Below are 16,281 nucleotides of genomic sequence, written 5' to 3'. Positions count from 1 at the left end.
GTAGTCAGAGGCTGGGGATGAGAGGTTTGGGGTGCAGGAGGATGCTCCGGGCTGAGGGCAAGGGGTTGGAGGATGGGGGGGATCAGGGCTGGGACTGAGAGGGTTGGGGTCGGGGGGGGGGGGGGCAACCAGCCAGCAAACCAGCCTCAAGAGAGTGGAAGGTAGGTAGATCAGCCTCAGAAGGAGCAGAGCCCTGTTCTCTGGATAGCCAGACAAGGGCTACTCCAGGCCAATCAAGACACCTGGTGCCAATTTAACCAGTTATGGTCGTTAGGCGAATGCTGGCACCTGACCTCAGTTAACTGACAAGAGGTCAGCTAAGGCTGTTGGGCTAATGGAGACAGCTGGAGCCAATTCAGGTCCCACTTATACTGCTTTAAAAGCTCTCCCTGCCAGTTCTCCTGAGAGGAGGCCAGGTGAAAGGAGCTGGAGAAGAGGAAGCATTACTGAGCCCTGAGATAAGGGTGAAGCTTAAAAAAGGGGACCATGGGGAAGTGGCCCAGGGAATCAAAGCAGCATCAGCAGAGGAGCGAAGCCGCTAACAGCTGCTACCATTAGGGTCCCTGGGCTGGAACCCAGAGTAGAGGGCAGATCCAGGTTCCCCCCTCTTCCCCACCCCATGATCTACAGAGATCCCTTGGAGAGAGGAAACAGACTTTGGTCCAGGCAGGAGACCAAATGGTGCCTACGGAGCTGTAAGGAGCAACAGAGACTGTGGGTATTCCATCTTCCCACCTCCCATACCAGCCTGTGATGAAAGTAGCTCAATAAGCTGTAACCTTTGCTGCCATACTGGGAAAGGGAGATCCTATTAAGGACCTTAGCAAGCTTCTGAGGCCACTGTATCTGCTAGGAAGCACAGGACCCACCAATACAGGCTTGGAGCTTCCTCATAGTATGTAAAGAGGGCATTTAAGTAGTTATGTATCTATACTGGAAATTATGTTCCTAGGGCCTCATACAGATTCCTTTCAAGCAGGAGGAAACAGACATTTCTCTCTCTGTCTGGCCATGTACAGTGCCCAGGATGCACATCTCACAATGGGGGCCTGTTTTACACTGAGCCAAATGCTAATGAAGAGATGAAATATACAGGGGAAAAAACATCCCAGGAGGATCCTGTCACAAGTGAAGACAATGGTATGCTGGGAGACATTTGGGGGTGCAGAGGTACACCCTGCATCTTCAACCATGGAGGTAAACCGATAGTGTGACTTGTCCCATGGATGGAAAATCACAGCCAACCTTCTAAAATGCTGGAAGGACTTCACGGGAGCATTGGTCTATGACACATGAAAGGATCTAGTTATGTAAGTCTAGGTTCTAGAATGACTCTTGATTTTACTTGGTGTGTAACTATTTGTTTCCCATACCTCTGCTTGCAATTACTTGAATCCATACATTGTTAAACACACTCTTTTACTTATGTTCCCTATAAACACATCTGAGTGGTGTGTGTTAAGTGGATTGGTGATCTAAGGTGGAACTGGTAAGCTGGGGTGAACTTCTTCTTTGAGGGCAGTGAATCTGTGAATACTATGAGCGTCCAGTGGAATGGGGACTGGACACTCCAAGGAGACAGTCAGGGGCTCAGAGTCTGGAGTGTGTCTATCACTAACCTAATGAGAGACAGCAGTGCCTGAGTAGGGTAAGGTGGGTGAGGGGGACTTGTGCTGCTTGTGGCTGGTGGAGTCAGGCAGCTGTCCCATATCAGGCACAGATAAGGTTCCCTCATGTTAAGGGCAGGTGGTAATGAGGTTCCTCACTGCTCTGGGTAGCCCCAGCAGCATCACAGAGGATAACCAGGAGAGGACAATATTTCAAGCAGAGGAGCATGGCCATAGGTATCAATGGGAGCTGACAGGTCAAGGAGGACAAAGATGGAAGTATTGGGCTTTGGCTCAAGAGAGGTCACTAGAAACTTTGACTAAATCTGTCTCGGTGGAATGCCCCATACCTCTGCCTCCCTGAAACCTTCCCTTGCCACTTCCACAAGACCCTCCCTGCTCCCTAGAACAACCATTCTGCAACCCCATCCTTCCTCCTTCCCACTATCCCTAATGTTCCCCAGTAATCCCAGATCTCCTACCTAATCCTCCCCCTCCTACAGAACCAATGCTGGACCCACCACCCCTTTTCCTCATTCCCAGTTTCCCACAACCTCTGTCCATGCTAATACCTGTCACCAGGAGCTCCTGTCCCTGACTCCCTCCCTCCCTCCTGCTGCCATTGTACTCAAGCCTGACTGATTCCCTGGTGTCCTAATCCTCCACACACACACCTCCCTAGGAGAACCATGTCAGGAACTGGGGCATGAACAGTGAGGTCCGCTGGTTAGAACCATAAGTGGTCAGATCTGTGTGGTCAAGAAAAAATCAAGTGGCAGGGTCCGGCTCAAAACACCAGGAACCATAGAGCAGAGTGACAAGGCAGGGACCAGGAATGAGGCATGGTCTCTCTCAGTAATAGGTCAAGGATCTGCCTTCCTGCACAGATGGCTTCCTGGTATTTCCCACTTTAACCAGGAAGTCTGTATCAATCAGAGGTCATGGGAGGAGCTGCCAGTCATTTCTAGTGAGGTTGGCACTTGACTGGTCTCCCAGGATGTGTATTGCCATCAGCTCCACAAAGGCTGCTCTGTGATGGAACAGAACCGCCACCCACCTGGGACTTCACAGACACATTCGTACCTCAGTAATCTTCATGCACCAGCCCCACATCACCTTCTCCCAAGGAAGGAACCTCCCACAGTCTCCTATCCGATGAGCCCCCCGGACTATCACACCCTTCATGCACTTGGGAAGCTATTACAGCAGAGCACCAGTTCTACCACCGGTAAAGTTCAACATTCTGCTCTGTTTAAAGATCAGCTGTCCAATGGCTCTAACAGTGCCCTGCTTATGAAGAGTCTCTTGAAATTTGTCATAGGAGCGGTGACAGGGCTAGTGGCCCAAATATGGGCTGATTTGATCGGGAGTTTCCTGAGCTACAGCCCCTTCTCCCTCCACCCGCCCCCAGCAGCCTTTCACATTATCAGCTGGCTCTTATAATATGTCCTGGGGCTAAAACTATGCTTCTGATTATCCACCAGCTGACCTCAGTCCCTTGGCCTTTTTCTCTGCTGATACATGGCACCCAGTGCCTCAATGGGGAAGCAGAACTGTCAAAGCAAATTAACTGTAAAGGTTGGATTTTGAAATTGGCAAAAGGAAAAGCGCTGAGTCAAAGAGACTAAAATGCTCATGAAGTGCAACAAGACTCTTGTTAACAGCCAGAGGGTTTCCAGCAATTTATTCTCACAAGAATTGACTGGCTCCAGTGGAAAATGTTGTGGCCATTGAACCTGAGTTCCACCCATGGCTTTGAGTTAGAGCTCTACCACTGATCCCTTTCAGACAATGAGTTCTGCGGCACCTTATAGACTAACAAACATATTGGAGCACGAGCCTTTGTGGGTGAATACCCACGAAAGCTCACGCTCCAATACATTTGTTAGTCTGTAAGGTGCCCCAGAACTCTTTGCCACTTTTACAGATCCAGACTAACAGGACTATCCCTCCAATCTTTCAGAAAATATATGTTGTGCATTTTTCTTGCATTCTGCAGGAGTTCCTCTGGAAAGTTTGATACCAAACTTTCTGGTTAAGAGGAATATTTCCAAGTGCTCTAAAACCCACAGGCAGACTCTGACCTGGTTTACTCTTAAAAGTTTTGCCAGTCCAGCTCTGTTGTTTTAAGGCTGTGAAAAAGCTCATCCCTCCCCTGACCCCCAACATAGGTCTGCTGGCAAAAGCTCAAGTGTAGTCACAGTTATAGTAGCAAAAGCATCCATTTTTAAAAAAGGAAACTAAATGCTCAAACTACATTAATGTACAGTTAAGGTTGCCCAGTGCTGTCTCCTGCCTTACCCTGTATGGACGGTGGCTAAACTTAAATCTCTTCAAACCAGGAAAAGAAGAGTTATTGTACATACCAACCCTGGAAGGCAACCTTAACTCCACCTCCAACACATAACCGTGGAGCTGGCAAGAACAACTGGGAATGGATATGTATGGGTGGTGCAAAGGTTAACAATCTGCCACAGAAATTCAGCTCAACGCAGCAGTAACGGGGTGAAATTCTATGGTCTGAGCTATACAGGACATCAGAGTAGATGACCTAACAGTCACATCTGGCCTTAAAATCTATGAACCTATTATCAATACAAGGAAGGACTAAGAATGTGCCAGTGTTTGTGTTGTGTTCAAAGATCGGAATATCAGGATTTATCTGCATGCCTTCCAGCTGTGTGCACTACCAGCTGTAGCTGTAATTGCATGATGGAGGGATTAGTTGGAGCAGCTTGGCAGAGCTGTGCCTGTGCTATGCGGAGAGGTGCATGTGAACCCTGAAGGACCAAGTCTGACTCATTTCTGCGTTGCGTGTGGCAGGTTGTGTCAGTGAAGTTGCACAAGGGTGTATTGCTCCCATGGAGATTGTCAGCAGTCTGGTGGCATACATGCTAGTGGTCTGCACGGCTTAATGAGGGATAAGTGAAGGCAATGACTCAGAAGGAATCTTCAAAGTGAGGGCAAAGAGGTGGCAACTTTTTGCAAGTTTCAGGTAGTTCAAGAGGCTCAGTATTGGAATGAAGGCCAGGACAGGCAGCTTCTGTTTACTATGATGGAAATGAACCCAAATATTATCTTAGCAAAGAGAAGTGGTTAAACTTTTTGCAGTACTGCTCCTGTCCTCTGCTCCCGAATTGTTCTGTAGCAGGGGAGGGTAGAGGGCTAGCATGTGCGTCCCTGGCATCTTGAGGTGATGCTGAAACCGTGCAGAGTAGAGATGGCATTGTGGGGGTAACATGAACCTTAACTCTTCATTTCCCCTTCTAAGAATTGAGGGGACAGGAATCCTTACCCAGCGAGGTCACATTCTCATGGATCTCCTGCATGACATCCCAGTAGAGGGCTCTCTGAGCGGGGTCCAGCAGAGCCCACTCTTCCCTGGTGAAATACACAGCCACCTCCTCGAAGGTCACCGGCTCCTGAAAGAGGAAGTGTCCAATGCTCAGTACCTGCTGCCCCAGTCACAGCCCCACTATTCATGGCAAAAGGAGACAATCAAATGGAAGCTCTGAGAGAGAGACAGTCAGCAGAGTCTTATCCCCACACTGCTGAGAGCAGCCAGAAGGCTTCAGGGTGAGGGAACAAAGAGAGACCCCTTGTCTTTCCCAGCAAATCCATCACACATCAACTAGCAGAGGCTGATACAGGAGATGGAGCCCCCAGTAGGGTCCAGGAACAGCCCCATGGTAGGAACCCAACACCCTCCCCACTGCCAGCAGCAGGATGTGAGGGGCCAGGACATCTTCCCTACACCTCCCTGCTGGGTGCCTCTTTCCATGACACACCAGCCCCTGGCTAGCAGGCTGAGGGTTCAGCACTGGAAGTCTGGTCCGTTTTCCCAAAACTGCCCAGGGGGTTGGTGTGTCTGTTTCCTGTTTCACAAATTAGGAAATTTTCTCTCCCAACACCCCAGAATTTGTTCCAAGGATCTAGGCCCACGTTAAAAAAGTCCCAGCAGGTTTGTCACACTCTGTCCTCCTCCCTTTCCTCACCCAGTGTATTCCCTGCCCCCTCCAGACCTAACTACCCAGAAGTTGCCACCTCTTCAGTATTTATGCCTCTCTGCCTCCAGCAGAAACCCACCAGAAACCCCCCAACAATCCCTACCTGATCTGGCTCCACTGCAGCCATTTCTCTTCCCTGTCCCATGGGAGGATGGGATGAGCCAGAGTGAGACATGGGCGTCATTCTGCAGCCTGGGAGGGTGAGAAGGGCAGATGTGGAGGTTTCAGAACAGGCTTTAGTTCATTTCACCTCACAGTTCCCCCAGGCCCTTTCCCTGCAAACAGAGATTGTAGATTCTGCCACGCTGGGAACATGCTCAGTCCCCACAGTGCAGCAAAGACCTTGCCCCTGTCCCCTCGTTTCCCCCTTGTGCACTGCCCCAAGCAGCCGTAACAAACCAAGGCATTTTGAAGCCCTCCCAGCAACAGAGTGTGAATCAAACCCTGGAAAAGACCAGAACCCAAAGGAGCCCCTTTGGGGGGATCCCCCTTACACTGCCCCCAGGACAGCGCACTCCTGCAGCAGGGGGAACAGGGAGAGTCAGGGGCTGGTTCTTCCTTTCTCTGGTCCTCACCTTGTTCACAGGGAAGTGACCCTGTGCAGAGATGCTGCAGTGAGTGCGCTGGGGGTGGGGGGGGTGGGGGTCAGAGATCTGGAAATCTGCCCCCACCCCTTTTCCATCCCTTCCTCCTCTTCCCTAGCACCCTGCCCCATGGCTGGGAGACGTCGTCACCATCCCATTCTCGGGGGGGGTCTCTCTCTCCGTGGCTGCCCCGCTCCCCCCGTGCGAGGAAGGGGGCACCAGGCAGTGAGACCCGCTTTCCCCACCCACATTACTGGGCTCAGCACAGAGCCGGGGGGGCGGGTCAGACTCGCTGCTGGAAGGATCCTTCTGGCCTTAGCGCTGCAGCAGCCCCGGGCCCCCGGGGGGGAGGCAGAGATGGGGGGGCTGTGCAGAGCCAGGGACCTGCCCAGCCCCAAGGGCTCGCTCACCAGGAGTCTCAGCTCAGGGGTTGCCCTCAGCACAGTCCGGGGCGGTTTCTAACCCGAGAAGCCCCCCCACCCGGAGGGGTTAATGCCGGGCTCCCCCCCCGCACAGACCCCGCCGGGGAAGCAGCAGCTGCTCAGCTCCCGATGGAGGCAGCAGCGTCTGGTCTCTCAGGAGCTGCCAGGGGCTGATGGTCCCGGTTCTTTGTTCTCCCGGCTCCTGCCTCCTTCGGCCCGGGCCACCCCCCCCAGATACTCCAGCCCCTTCCTGTGCCCTGCAAACCCCCCCCCCCCGCTGCTCCCAGCTGCTCCAGTGCCTTCCTGTGCCTTGCAACCCCCCGGGCTGCAGCGCTCGCAGGGGCTGATTGCAGTGGCTGGGACTCGCCCCCCTTGGGACAGCCCCGGGCTCTGCTGAGCCGGGGATCCTCTCCCGGGGATGGACGGGAGCGCGGGGGGCTGGCAGGGAAGTGACTCTGCACAAGCGGCCCCTCCTCAGCCCATTTCTGCCCCCCCCACCCCCGTGTCTGTGGCTCCCAGCGCTGCTGGCCCCACTCCCACCCCCCGGCTCTGGCTCCCCTCAGGAGGGACCGATCCAGCTCCAGGAGGGCACGTGCCCCCACCGCGGGAACAGGACAGGGACCAAGTGGGAAGGGGGCAGCCCAGGAGTTCTGAGGTTGTGGGTTATTGCCCCCAGGTATGTGGGGGTCACAACCCCACCCAGCTCTGCAGGTGGCAGCAGCCCAGAAGTGAGGGTGGCAATGGAGCAGGAAGTCTGCTGTGAAAAGTGATACCGACAAATGACTTTGCACCACACCCCCCCCCGTGTTAAACAGTAACTATTAAAAAAAAATCTGCTCATAACAATAATTCAATTAAAGTGTGTTTTTGGCTTAATTTAAAAGTGGTGAGAAAAGGTAAATTCATTTTAAAGAATAGATTAAAGAATAAATTAAGCTGTTAAAATCAGGTTGAATATAAAAAATGTGTTTTGAATTGATAAGGTCAAGTTATATTTTTAAGTACAATAAAAGGCACATAAAACATAACATATGCATAATGATTATGAAGAATAATGCAAATAGGTCAAATTGCGGAGAAAAGTGCAATGAAAAACCCCACCAATACTATTTATTCAGAGGCTTGTGCTACTGTAGGTACAGACTTTGTATTTACTGCTGTGCAGAAGAGCTGGAAAAATAACCCAAAGAAGCAGAGAAAAAAAAAAGAAGATATTAAGGAGAAAAATTTAAGATGAAATAATTCAACTCCATTCCTATAGTGCACAACCAAGCTTATTGTGTGGTTTGGTTTCATGCCGTCATTTCTGCTGAAGAGTACAGCATATTAAAAAAATGGCACAGTCCCCTAATCACTCAGAGCAGAGGCTTACTTTGTGCAAGGGGTCACTGTCACGGACTCACAGATCATGCCCACTCTTGGCCCCATGCGGTCCGTGGGGGGAACCCCATTGAGTGAGACAGCCCTTCTCAGGGGTCCACTCTCTCAGCGGTTAAGCCCCTCCACCTCCTGGAGCCACATCTCTCTGAGCCTTAGCATGCCTGTTTCTCGCCCTGGGCCCCCTCAGAGGGTTCACTTGCTCTGGACTGCAGGACCTCCACTCCCAAAGGAAATTTGCAACCCTGCTCTCTAGACTAGAGTGACACTCAGCCAGCGTAAAACAGAAGCGTTTATCGAGCATTTGAGCACAGCATAGGAAACTCTCCGGGCCCTCGGGCCTGGCCTCCCTCAGCACAGCATATCCAAGTCTCCCCTGCATTAGGTGGGCTCTGCCTGCTCTCCCTCTCCAGCTCAGAGCCGCAGGCACACTCACTTGCTGGGCATCTGATATCACCAGCCCCAAGCCCTATCTCTGTCCATTGTCTTCTCTCCGGGTAAACAGGGTCGCCTGGGCCTCCTCTCTTCTGTGCTCTGCCCCGAGCCAGCTGGTTAGGTCACTGGGGTTCTCTCTTTGCAACCCATTGTCCTCCCATTGCCTAGAACCGACTGCAACTCCTGAGCTGGGCCTCTGGGTTATCATGTCATCAGTTGCTGGGGTATCCATTCTCCAGGCCATTGGCTGGGGTTCCAAGTTCCCTTGCTGGTCCTCTGTAACAACAAACTCCCTCTCTCATCACCTTGTTAAACTAGTAACACTCAGGGAAACTGAGTCTCAACCCCCTGCATGCAAACTATTGGAAAAAACAAGAAAATCCCCCACTTTGTCACATTCAGGAAATACCACACTGCCCTTGCTGGAAAAAAGACCCTGCCGCAGAAGAAACCATGTGGCTGGAGTCATAGCTAAGACTACAATTTAATCATGGGTATTTTTAGTAAAAGTCATGGACAGTTCATGGGCAAGAAACAAAAAACCATGGCCCCCGACCTAGACCATAAATACCCCGGATTGAATCTTGGGGGGCAGGGGGAGGTGGAAACCCAGGGGGCCCACAGCACCACCTGCTGGGTGGGGAGAGGGAAAGCCCCAAAGAGCCCACTGTGCCACTGAGGAGGGGGGAGCCCCAGGGTCCCTACTGCTACTCTGGCCACTGCTGGGGGGGGGAATTCTGTGGGGCAGGGCTCTGCTGGGGGTTTATTCCTTCCTTTAATCACTGTGGAAGTGTAAACAGCGAGAGAATTTGCTCCTCTTTTCTATACGGAACAAATAAAGGGAGGCTGGATTATTTCCAGGGCTGTAAATCATAAAACACAATGGAGCAGAGACTGGTTTTGATCTATCAACCTCTGGGTTATGGAGCCAGCACACTTCTGAAGGACAGCGTTATACTTACAGGATCTATTCATAGGGCAGCCAAGTTCGGCTGAGTAGGTTTTCTTTCCTGTTGGGTTTCTGAACCAAAAAATAAAATACAATAAAATAAAATAAAAAGTCTGTGTACAATATTTTAAAAATTCTGCAAATTTCATTTGTCAATAAATAGGCTCCAGCATGGCAGTGGGGAGCACAGGCTACTGGATGCATGGAGATTGTAGAATCAAAAAATATCAGGGCTGGAAGGGACCTCAGGAGGTCATCTAATCTAACCCCCTGCTCAAAGCAGGACCACTTCGCAACTAAATCATCCCAGCCACGGCTTTGTCAAGCCTGACCTTAAAAACCTCTCAGGAAGGAGAGTCCACTACCTCCCTAGGGAACCATTCCAGTGCTCAGTGCTTCACCACCCTCCTAGTGAAAAAGTTTTCCTAATATCCACCTAAACCTCCCCCCCACTGCAACTTGAGACCATTACTCCTTGTTCTGTCATCTGCTACCACTGAGAACAGTCTAGATGCCATCCTCTTTGGAACCCCCTTTCAGGTAGTTGAAAGCAGCTATCAAATCCCCCCTCATTCTTCTCTTCTGCAGACTAAACAATCCCAGTTCCCTCAGCCTCCCTCATAAGTCATGTGCTCCAGCCCCCTAATCATTTTGTGTTGCCCTCTGCTGGACTCTTTCCAATTTTTTCCACATCCTTCTTGTAGTGTGGGGCCCAAAAATGGACACAGTATCTCCAGATGAGGCCTCACCAATGTCGAATAGAGGGGAATGATCACATCCCTTGATCTGCTGGCAATGCCCCTACTTATACAGCCCAAAATGCCATTAGCCTTTCTTTGGCAACAAGGGCACACTGCTGACTCATAGCCAGCTTCTCGTCCACTGTAACCCCTAGGTCCTTTTCTGCAAACTGCTGCCTGAGCCCTTCGGGTCCCTGTCTGTAACAGTGAAATTTGAAATTCTTCCGTTCCTAAGTGCAGGACTCTGCACTTGTCCTTGTTGAATCTCACACAGGTTTCTTTTGGCCCCAATCCTCTATTTGTCTAGGGGGTAGGTCCCTCTGTAATCCTATCCCTACCGCCTCCAGTGTATCTACCAACTCCTCCCAGTTTAAGTGTCATCTGTAGACTTGCTGAGGGTGCAGCCACGCCATCCTCCAGATTATTAATGAAGATATTGAACAAAAGCAGTCCCAGGACCAACCCTTGGGGCACTCCGCTTGATACCGGCTGCCAACTAGACATGGATCCATTGATCACTACCTGTTGAGCCCGATGATCCAGCCAGCTTTCTATCCACCTTATAGTCCATTTGTCCAGCCCATACTTCTTTAACTTGCTGGCAAGAATACTGTGGGATGGGAGAGCACCCTGCATTCCCCTCCCCCAGAACATAAACTTAGTGGTGAGACTGCACCTTTCTGCTGCCTACTCCAGGGGTCCAAAATGACATGTCTGCGCTGTTGGGGAGGGGCGCATGACCACTCTTGTGGCTTCCCCTTGCTTCCCCGTAAGAAAGTCATTTTTTCTGCAGGGAAACAAATAAATCTGTGGAGGACGTGAATTCTGTGCTTGTGCAGTAGTGCAGAATTTCTGAAGGAGTAAGATTTGAATCTTTCAAGATGACTTGTTTTAGTTGCAGAACATTAATCAGGCTGCCTCTGTTCAGGAAGCATACTGCTCCTCCAGGACAAAAAAGACCCTGCTGCAGCAGAAACCATGTGATTGGAGTCATAGCATATCTCTCACCTTACAGGAGTGGACTCTGTGGGATAAGGCTTTGCTGGGGCTTTATTCCTTCCTTTAATCACTGTGGAAGGGTGAACAGCAAGATAGTTTGTTCTTCTTTTCCATGTGGAACAAATGCAGGCAGGCTGAATTATTTCCAGGGTTGTAATAAAACATAAGCTAGGAAAGGATGGTTTTGATCCATGGACCTCTGGGTTTTGGGCCCAGGACACTTCTGCTGCGGGTGGAAGGGCCTTCCTGCAGGATGTATTCACAGTGCATCTCACAAGCTGTGCACTGGAGAGTTGTGCCCAGGGGATTTAGACGCTTTAGAGGAAGGTGATTGTACGTGTTGTGTCACATCTCTAATGCTGGACTGAAATGCAGTGGCTGCATTCTCAGCCGGGGTCTCCTTAGTCTAATGATTCAGCAAAACCAGCCCCTTCCCCCTGCTTTTCTCCTGGTAAGATCCAGCCACTGTCCTGCCCCTGCTCCAGGTGGAGGGGGGTTTCCCCGATTCCCTGAGTGTCACAAACACCCTGTGAGGGGCCCGGCGAGGCAGGGCCAGGGCCAGGCCCATGCCTGGGGTGGAGCCGCCTCTTCCTGTCCCCCGCAGCCCAGCAGCCCACTCCTTTGTGCGAGCAGCAGGGCCATGGCCCAGGCCAGGAGCGCAGCACGGAGGCTGCTCCAGCCCTGCAACCTGCAGGGCAGCATGGTGGGGCCGGAGGCAGCGCGGGGCGGGCAGGGCTCGGGTGGGCGGGGACACACGTGGGGCAGACACACTCCTGCCAGGAGGGTCCAGGCCTGGCTGCCTGGTTTGCCCCCTGCCCAGGTGGGTCCCCAAGCCCCCCACAGCCAGAGAGGGGCTGCCTGGGGCTGCAGGGGGTGAGGTGTCCCGGAGAGAGCTGGGGAGTGCATCTGGGGTGTCAGAGCAGGTGTAGTGTATTAAACTGCTCCATGTAGGAATGTGCTATTAGCAGTTACCAATATGGAATGGATTGTAAGAAACTGCTATTGTAGTAAACTGCTACCTGATGTAGCAAATGCCTTCAGGTAGCAGTTTCTTGCTCTGTAATCTATGTGAAATTGCTACATGTAGAAATGCGCTGTCTGTAGCAGTTATTTATATGTATAAATTGTAAGAAACAGCTTTTGTAAAAAGATGCTACTTCCCTCATAGGTCGTGTTTTCTAGACCTTAATTTTTTTTTTCTCTTCTCTGGACTCTCTCCAATTTGTCCACATCTTTCCTGAAATGTGGTGCCCAGAACTGGACACACCACTTAAGCTGCAGTCTAATCAGCGCAGAGTAAAGCAGATATCCCAGGGTGATGTTCTGGTTTTTTGCATAGATCCCTTCCCAGAGTACTCGTATTCAGCTCGTGTTCCAGATCCCTCTCCACAATGCTCCTTCGTAGGAAGTTGTTTCCCATTTTGTATGCATGCAGCTTGTTATCGTTCACAGACTTGATAATTGTACTCTGTGTGCCATTATCTCAATCACTGATTAAGATTTGGAATAGAAACGTATCCAGAACTGATCCCTGGAGAACCCCACTCGTTATGCCCTTTCAGTCTGTGAATCACTGATAACTACTGTGGAGCTGTTTTCCAGCTAGTTTTGCACCCGTCTTATTTTAGCTCCATCTAGGTTGCTTTCCCATAGTTTGTTTATGAGAAGGTCATGGGAGACAGTATCAAAAACCTCACTAAAGGCAAGATAAACTGGTACTACAGATGGCATTTACACACACATGTAAGAAATTGCAATCTGTAAGTATGTGCTTATCTGTAACACTGCAGTCTGATGAAGTTATAATAATTGGAGATATAGCAATCTCCTAGAGCTGGAAGGGACCTTGATAGGTCATTGAGTCCAGCCTTCTGCCTTCACTAGCAGGACCAATTTTTGCCCCAGATCCCTAAGTGACCTCCTCAAAGACTGAATTCACAATTTTGGGTTTAGCAAGCCAATGCTTAAACCACTGAGCTATCCCTCTCCTTCTGCTGAGCTAGCCCTCACACCATAGCCATGTGGGACCGCTATCTGCTTGAATTAGCTACATCAGATGGCCGTTTTTTTAGCAAAGTAGGACCTGTTGCTGCTGCAGGTAGCATGGTCCTACAGATTGTGATTTCTGACACACACATGTTAGAAACTGCAATCTGTAGGGATGTGCTACCTGTAACTCTGCTATCTATATATGTGCTGAAGCAAAGTGGCTGGGGATTTTAAAATAAAAAAACATTTAAACTCACAAACAAATGCACCACTTAATTAGCATTTGTGCAGACCCAAGTACTGAACACACTGTGGCAGAGACTAAGCAGGGTCTGCCATGTGGAAGCACTGTGTTAATTTGTTTCTAAGCTTCTATCTTTCAGGCTCTAAACCAGAACATCAGGAGAGCTGGTACCAGCTGAAAAGTTATAAAATATCCTGGTTATAGTGTCGTGACAAAGTCTGTGTTCAGTGTTCTGTGTTGCATGTTCTGTCTCTAGTGGTGTCCTGTGCTAGCACTGGGTCCAAAAAAAAAAAAAATACTACACTAGACAGGGAAAATGTCTTTCCCTCTCTCTGCTTCCCCCATGTCCATCCAACTTATCAATCAACACTTGTGTCCAAAAGACTTTGGTTCCCAGTGCATCAGATTTATTTTTTGTTGTGTTGTCTAATAGTAATTTTGTTGTTAGTTACATTTGCTTGTATTGTTAATTCCACACTTTCCTCTATGGCAGTGGTCCCCAACGCTGTGCCTGCGGGGGCCATGGCGCCCACCGGGGCATTTATGTGTGCCCGCCTAGTGCCCAGCAGGGGAGAGAAGCTGCGGCCCTACCCCTGCCGGGGACAGAGAACTCCGGGGCTGCAGGCTGCGGGTGCCAGTGTTCTCAGTCCCTGGCAGGCGCGGGGTCGCAGCTTAAGCCAGAGAGAAGCCGTGGCCCCGCGCCTGCCAGGGACAGAGAACTCCGGGGCTCCAGGCTTCATTCTATGTTAAAGTAAGAATAATAAATATATTTGGGCCAGCAGTTCAACAATGTTTTACTTTTTTAAAATAAATAAGATGAAAACCGCTTATGATATTTATTTTGTAAAAACTCCTTAACTTTTCTTACAGGTAGATAAAAAAAGAGCAAATTCACACGGTAAGGTGAAAGAGTAAATGCTGAATAATTTAATTGATTCCTTTTACATGTACAATTACCATTTTTATCTTATGGATTCATGTATTATGTAATATTAAATGTGATTTTTTTGTATTATTTAATGTACAAATACAAAATAAGCCTTGAAAAATTGTTGGTGCCCGCCACACTCTTCTGAAAACATGAATGTGCTACTGGCCACAAAAAGGTTGGGGACCACTGCTCTATGTCCTATTGAGGACGAGAGGATGGAATATGATAAAATACAGGCAGGGTCTGATCAGAAACAGTTAAATAAAAAAGTCCCATTCAATTACATCGTGTAATGGCAGACAGCAAAAAGGAGACAAGTTTTTAAAGTGCTTATATACCAACGCTAGAAGTCTAAATAATAAAATGGGTGAACTATTATTGATATAATAGGCATCACAGAAACTTGGTGGAATGGGGATAATCAATGAGGATACAGTAATACAGGATACAAAATATATCAGAAGGACAGAACAGGTCATGCTGCTGGGGAAGTGGCATTATATGTGAAAGAAAGCATAGAATCAAACGAAGTAAAAATCATAAATGAATCAAACTGTACCATAGACACTCTATGGATAGACATTCCATGCTCTAATAATAAGAATATAGTGGTAGGGATATATTACCGACCACCTGACCAGGATGGTGATAGTGACTATGAAATGCTCAAGGAGAGTCTTGCCCTGAAAAGATCCTGTGTAGTTTTGTCTGTACAACAAAACAGCACCCACTGTGTACAGGTATTTGATCCTGGTCAAGTGTCCCCATTGTATAACGTCCTATTGCACACAGTTCCTGCCTGGTGATCTTTGTCTTTGTGATCCTTCAATAAGCCACTAACATTGTCTGGCCTCATCAACAGAGCCCATTTGAAATACAGAGACATGGTTAATATTTCCAGCCTCAGGTCACATGTTACATGCATACAGGTTGGATAACACAGTCAATAGGTTTAAGTTTGCAATGACACCTCACATCAGCCATCTTGCGTAAAGTACATATTAGCTGTGTCATCGTCATAAGCATATTTTCATAAGACTGTAGAGTAAATGTATGTTTGCTGCTCTGCAGATAGTAAAGGAGCACTGCACCTTTGGGTGCAAACGCTCATGACATAGAGCAGAGCATGCAAGCTCCATGATCTGTGTGAGACGGCAGACAGTGAGGAGGCCAGGCAGGTTGTGGGTTTAGAAAAAAAGGTGTAACATGATGTATACGTTTGTGTATGGGACACATATAACATTATGGATAGTTAACATGCGTTTAAGAAGTTGGCTCCATGGCCACAACCACCCTACTGACCTGTTTGGTACCCAGTACACTGCCAAACCAAGTGTCCAAATACAGTGGGTGGACAGCGGGATAGCTCTTCACGGTGCACCTACTCTGAATCTGTACAAGTCTTCTGGTGAGTACTGACTGCTGAGCAAGGAGGCCAGGAGCATGCGCACCAGTGACATAGTAACCGTAAAACAAAAGGAGTTTGGTGGCACTTAAAGATAACAGATAAGGTGCACCGGACTCCTTGTTTTTGTGGATAAAGACTAACATGGCTACCTCCTATACTTGGCATAGTAACCGTTCGTGCTCTGTGCTGACATAATTGAGTTAACCCACACTTAAAGTGTAGATATGGACTTAGGGTTTGAAATGTTCGGGAGAATGAGGGTAGACAAGCTTCATTCAGGTTTCGGCTCAAGGTTGGAACGTGGCCTTACTGACCCACAGGCTCAGAACAAAGAGCACAAAAAAGATCTCATTTATTTATTACAATGTCTTGACTCGAGGGTGTATAACTCATGATTAGAATTCTTGGGTTGTAAGTATCTTGGGGTTGTAGATGCTGTTCATTATATTTGAAGAAAACTATGAATGGTTGTGAACAAAGAATTAGCTAGTCTCTCAGGATAAGCTACATTGCTATAGCCAGATAATCAGGGATGCAGGCCATGCTCTGCATGTCCTAAACCATCCTTCGATTTGCCGTCTCTCTCTAT

At 49.1% G+C, this 16,281-nt stretch overlaps 3 protein-coding genes across 4 annotated transcripts in view; 1 reads left to right on the top strand and 2 right to left on the bottom strand.

The window, feature by feature from the left end:
• LOC116816605 (zinc finger protein 2-like) overlaps window positions 1-16,281 on the bottom strand; it is a 181,381-nt gene that overhangs the window by 27,573 nt on the left and 137,527 nt on the right. The window contains exons 2-3 of the mRNA XM_075070424.1: window positions 5,718-5,807; window positions 4,903-5,029 (exon numbers count right to left, since the gene is read on the bottom strand). Of these exons, the coding sequence (XP_074926525.1) occupies window positions 4,903-5,029; window positions 5,718-5,798 (208 nt within the window). The 5' untranslated portion in view covers window positions 5,799-5,807. The remainder of the gene's footprint in view (window positions 1-4,902; window positions 5,030-5,717; window positions 5,808-16,281) is intronic.
• LOC116816556 (uncharacterized) overlaps window positions 1-16,281 on the top strand; it is a 568,924-nt gene that overhangs the window by 455,807 nt on the left and 96,836 nt on the right.
• The window catches only part of LOC116836048 (uncharacterized), a 616,551-nt gene that overhangs the window by 596,019 nt on the left and 4,251 nt on the right, over window positions 1-16,281 (bottom strand). The window lies entirely within an intron of this gene.

Source organism: Chelonoidis abingdonii, chromosome 11, assembly GCF_003597395.2.
Source record: "Chelonoidis abingdonii isolate Lonesome George chromosome 11, CheloAbing_2.0, whole genome shotgun sequence".
Taxonomy (NCBI): Eukaryota; Metazoa; Chordata; order Testudines; family Testudinidae; genus Chelonoidis; species Chelonoidis abingdonii.
This window is presented reverse-complemented; position numbering and strand designations above follow the sequence as displayed.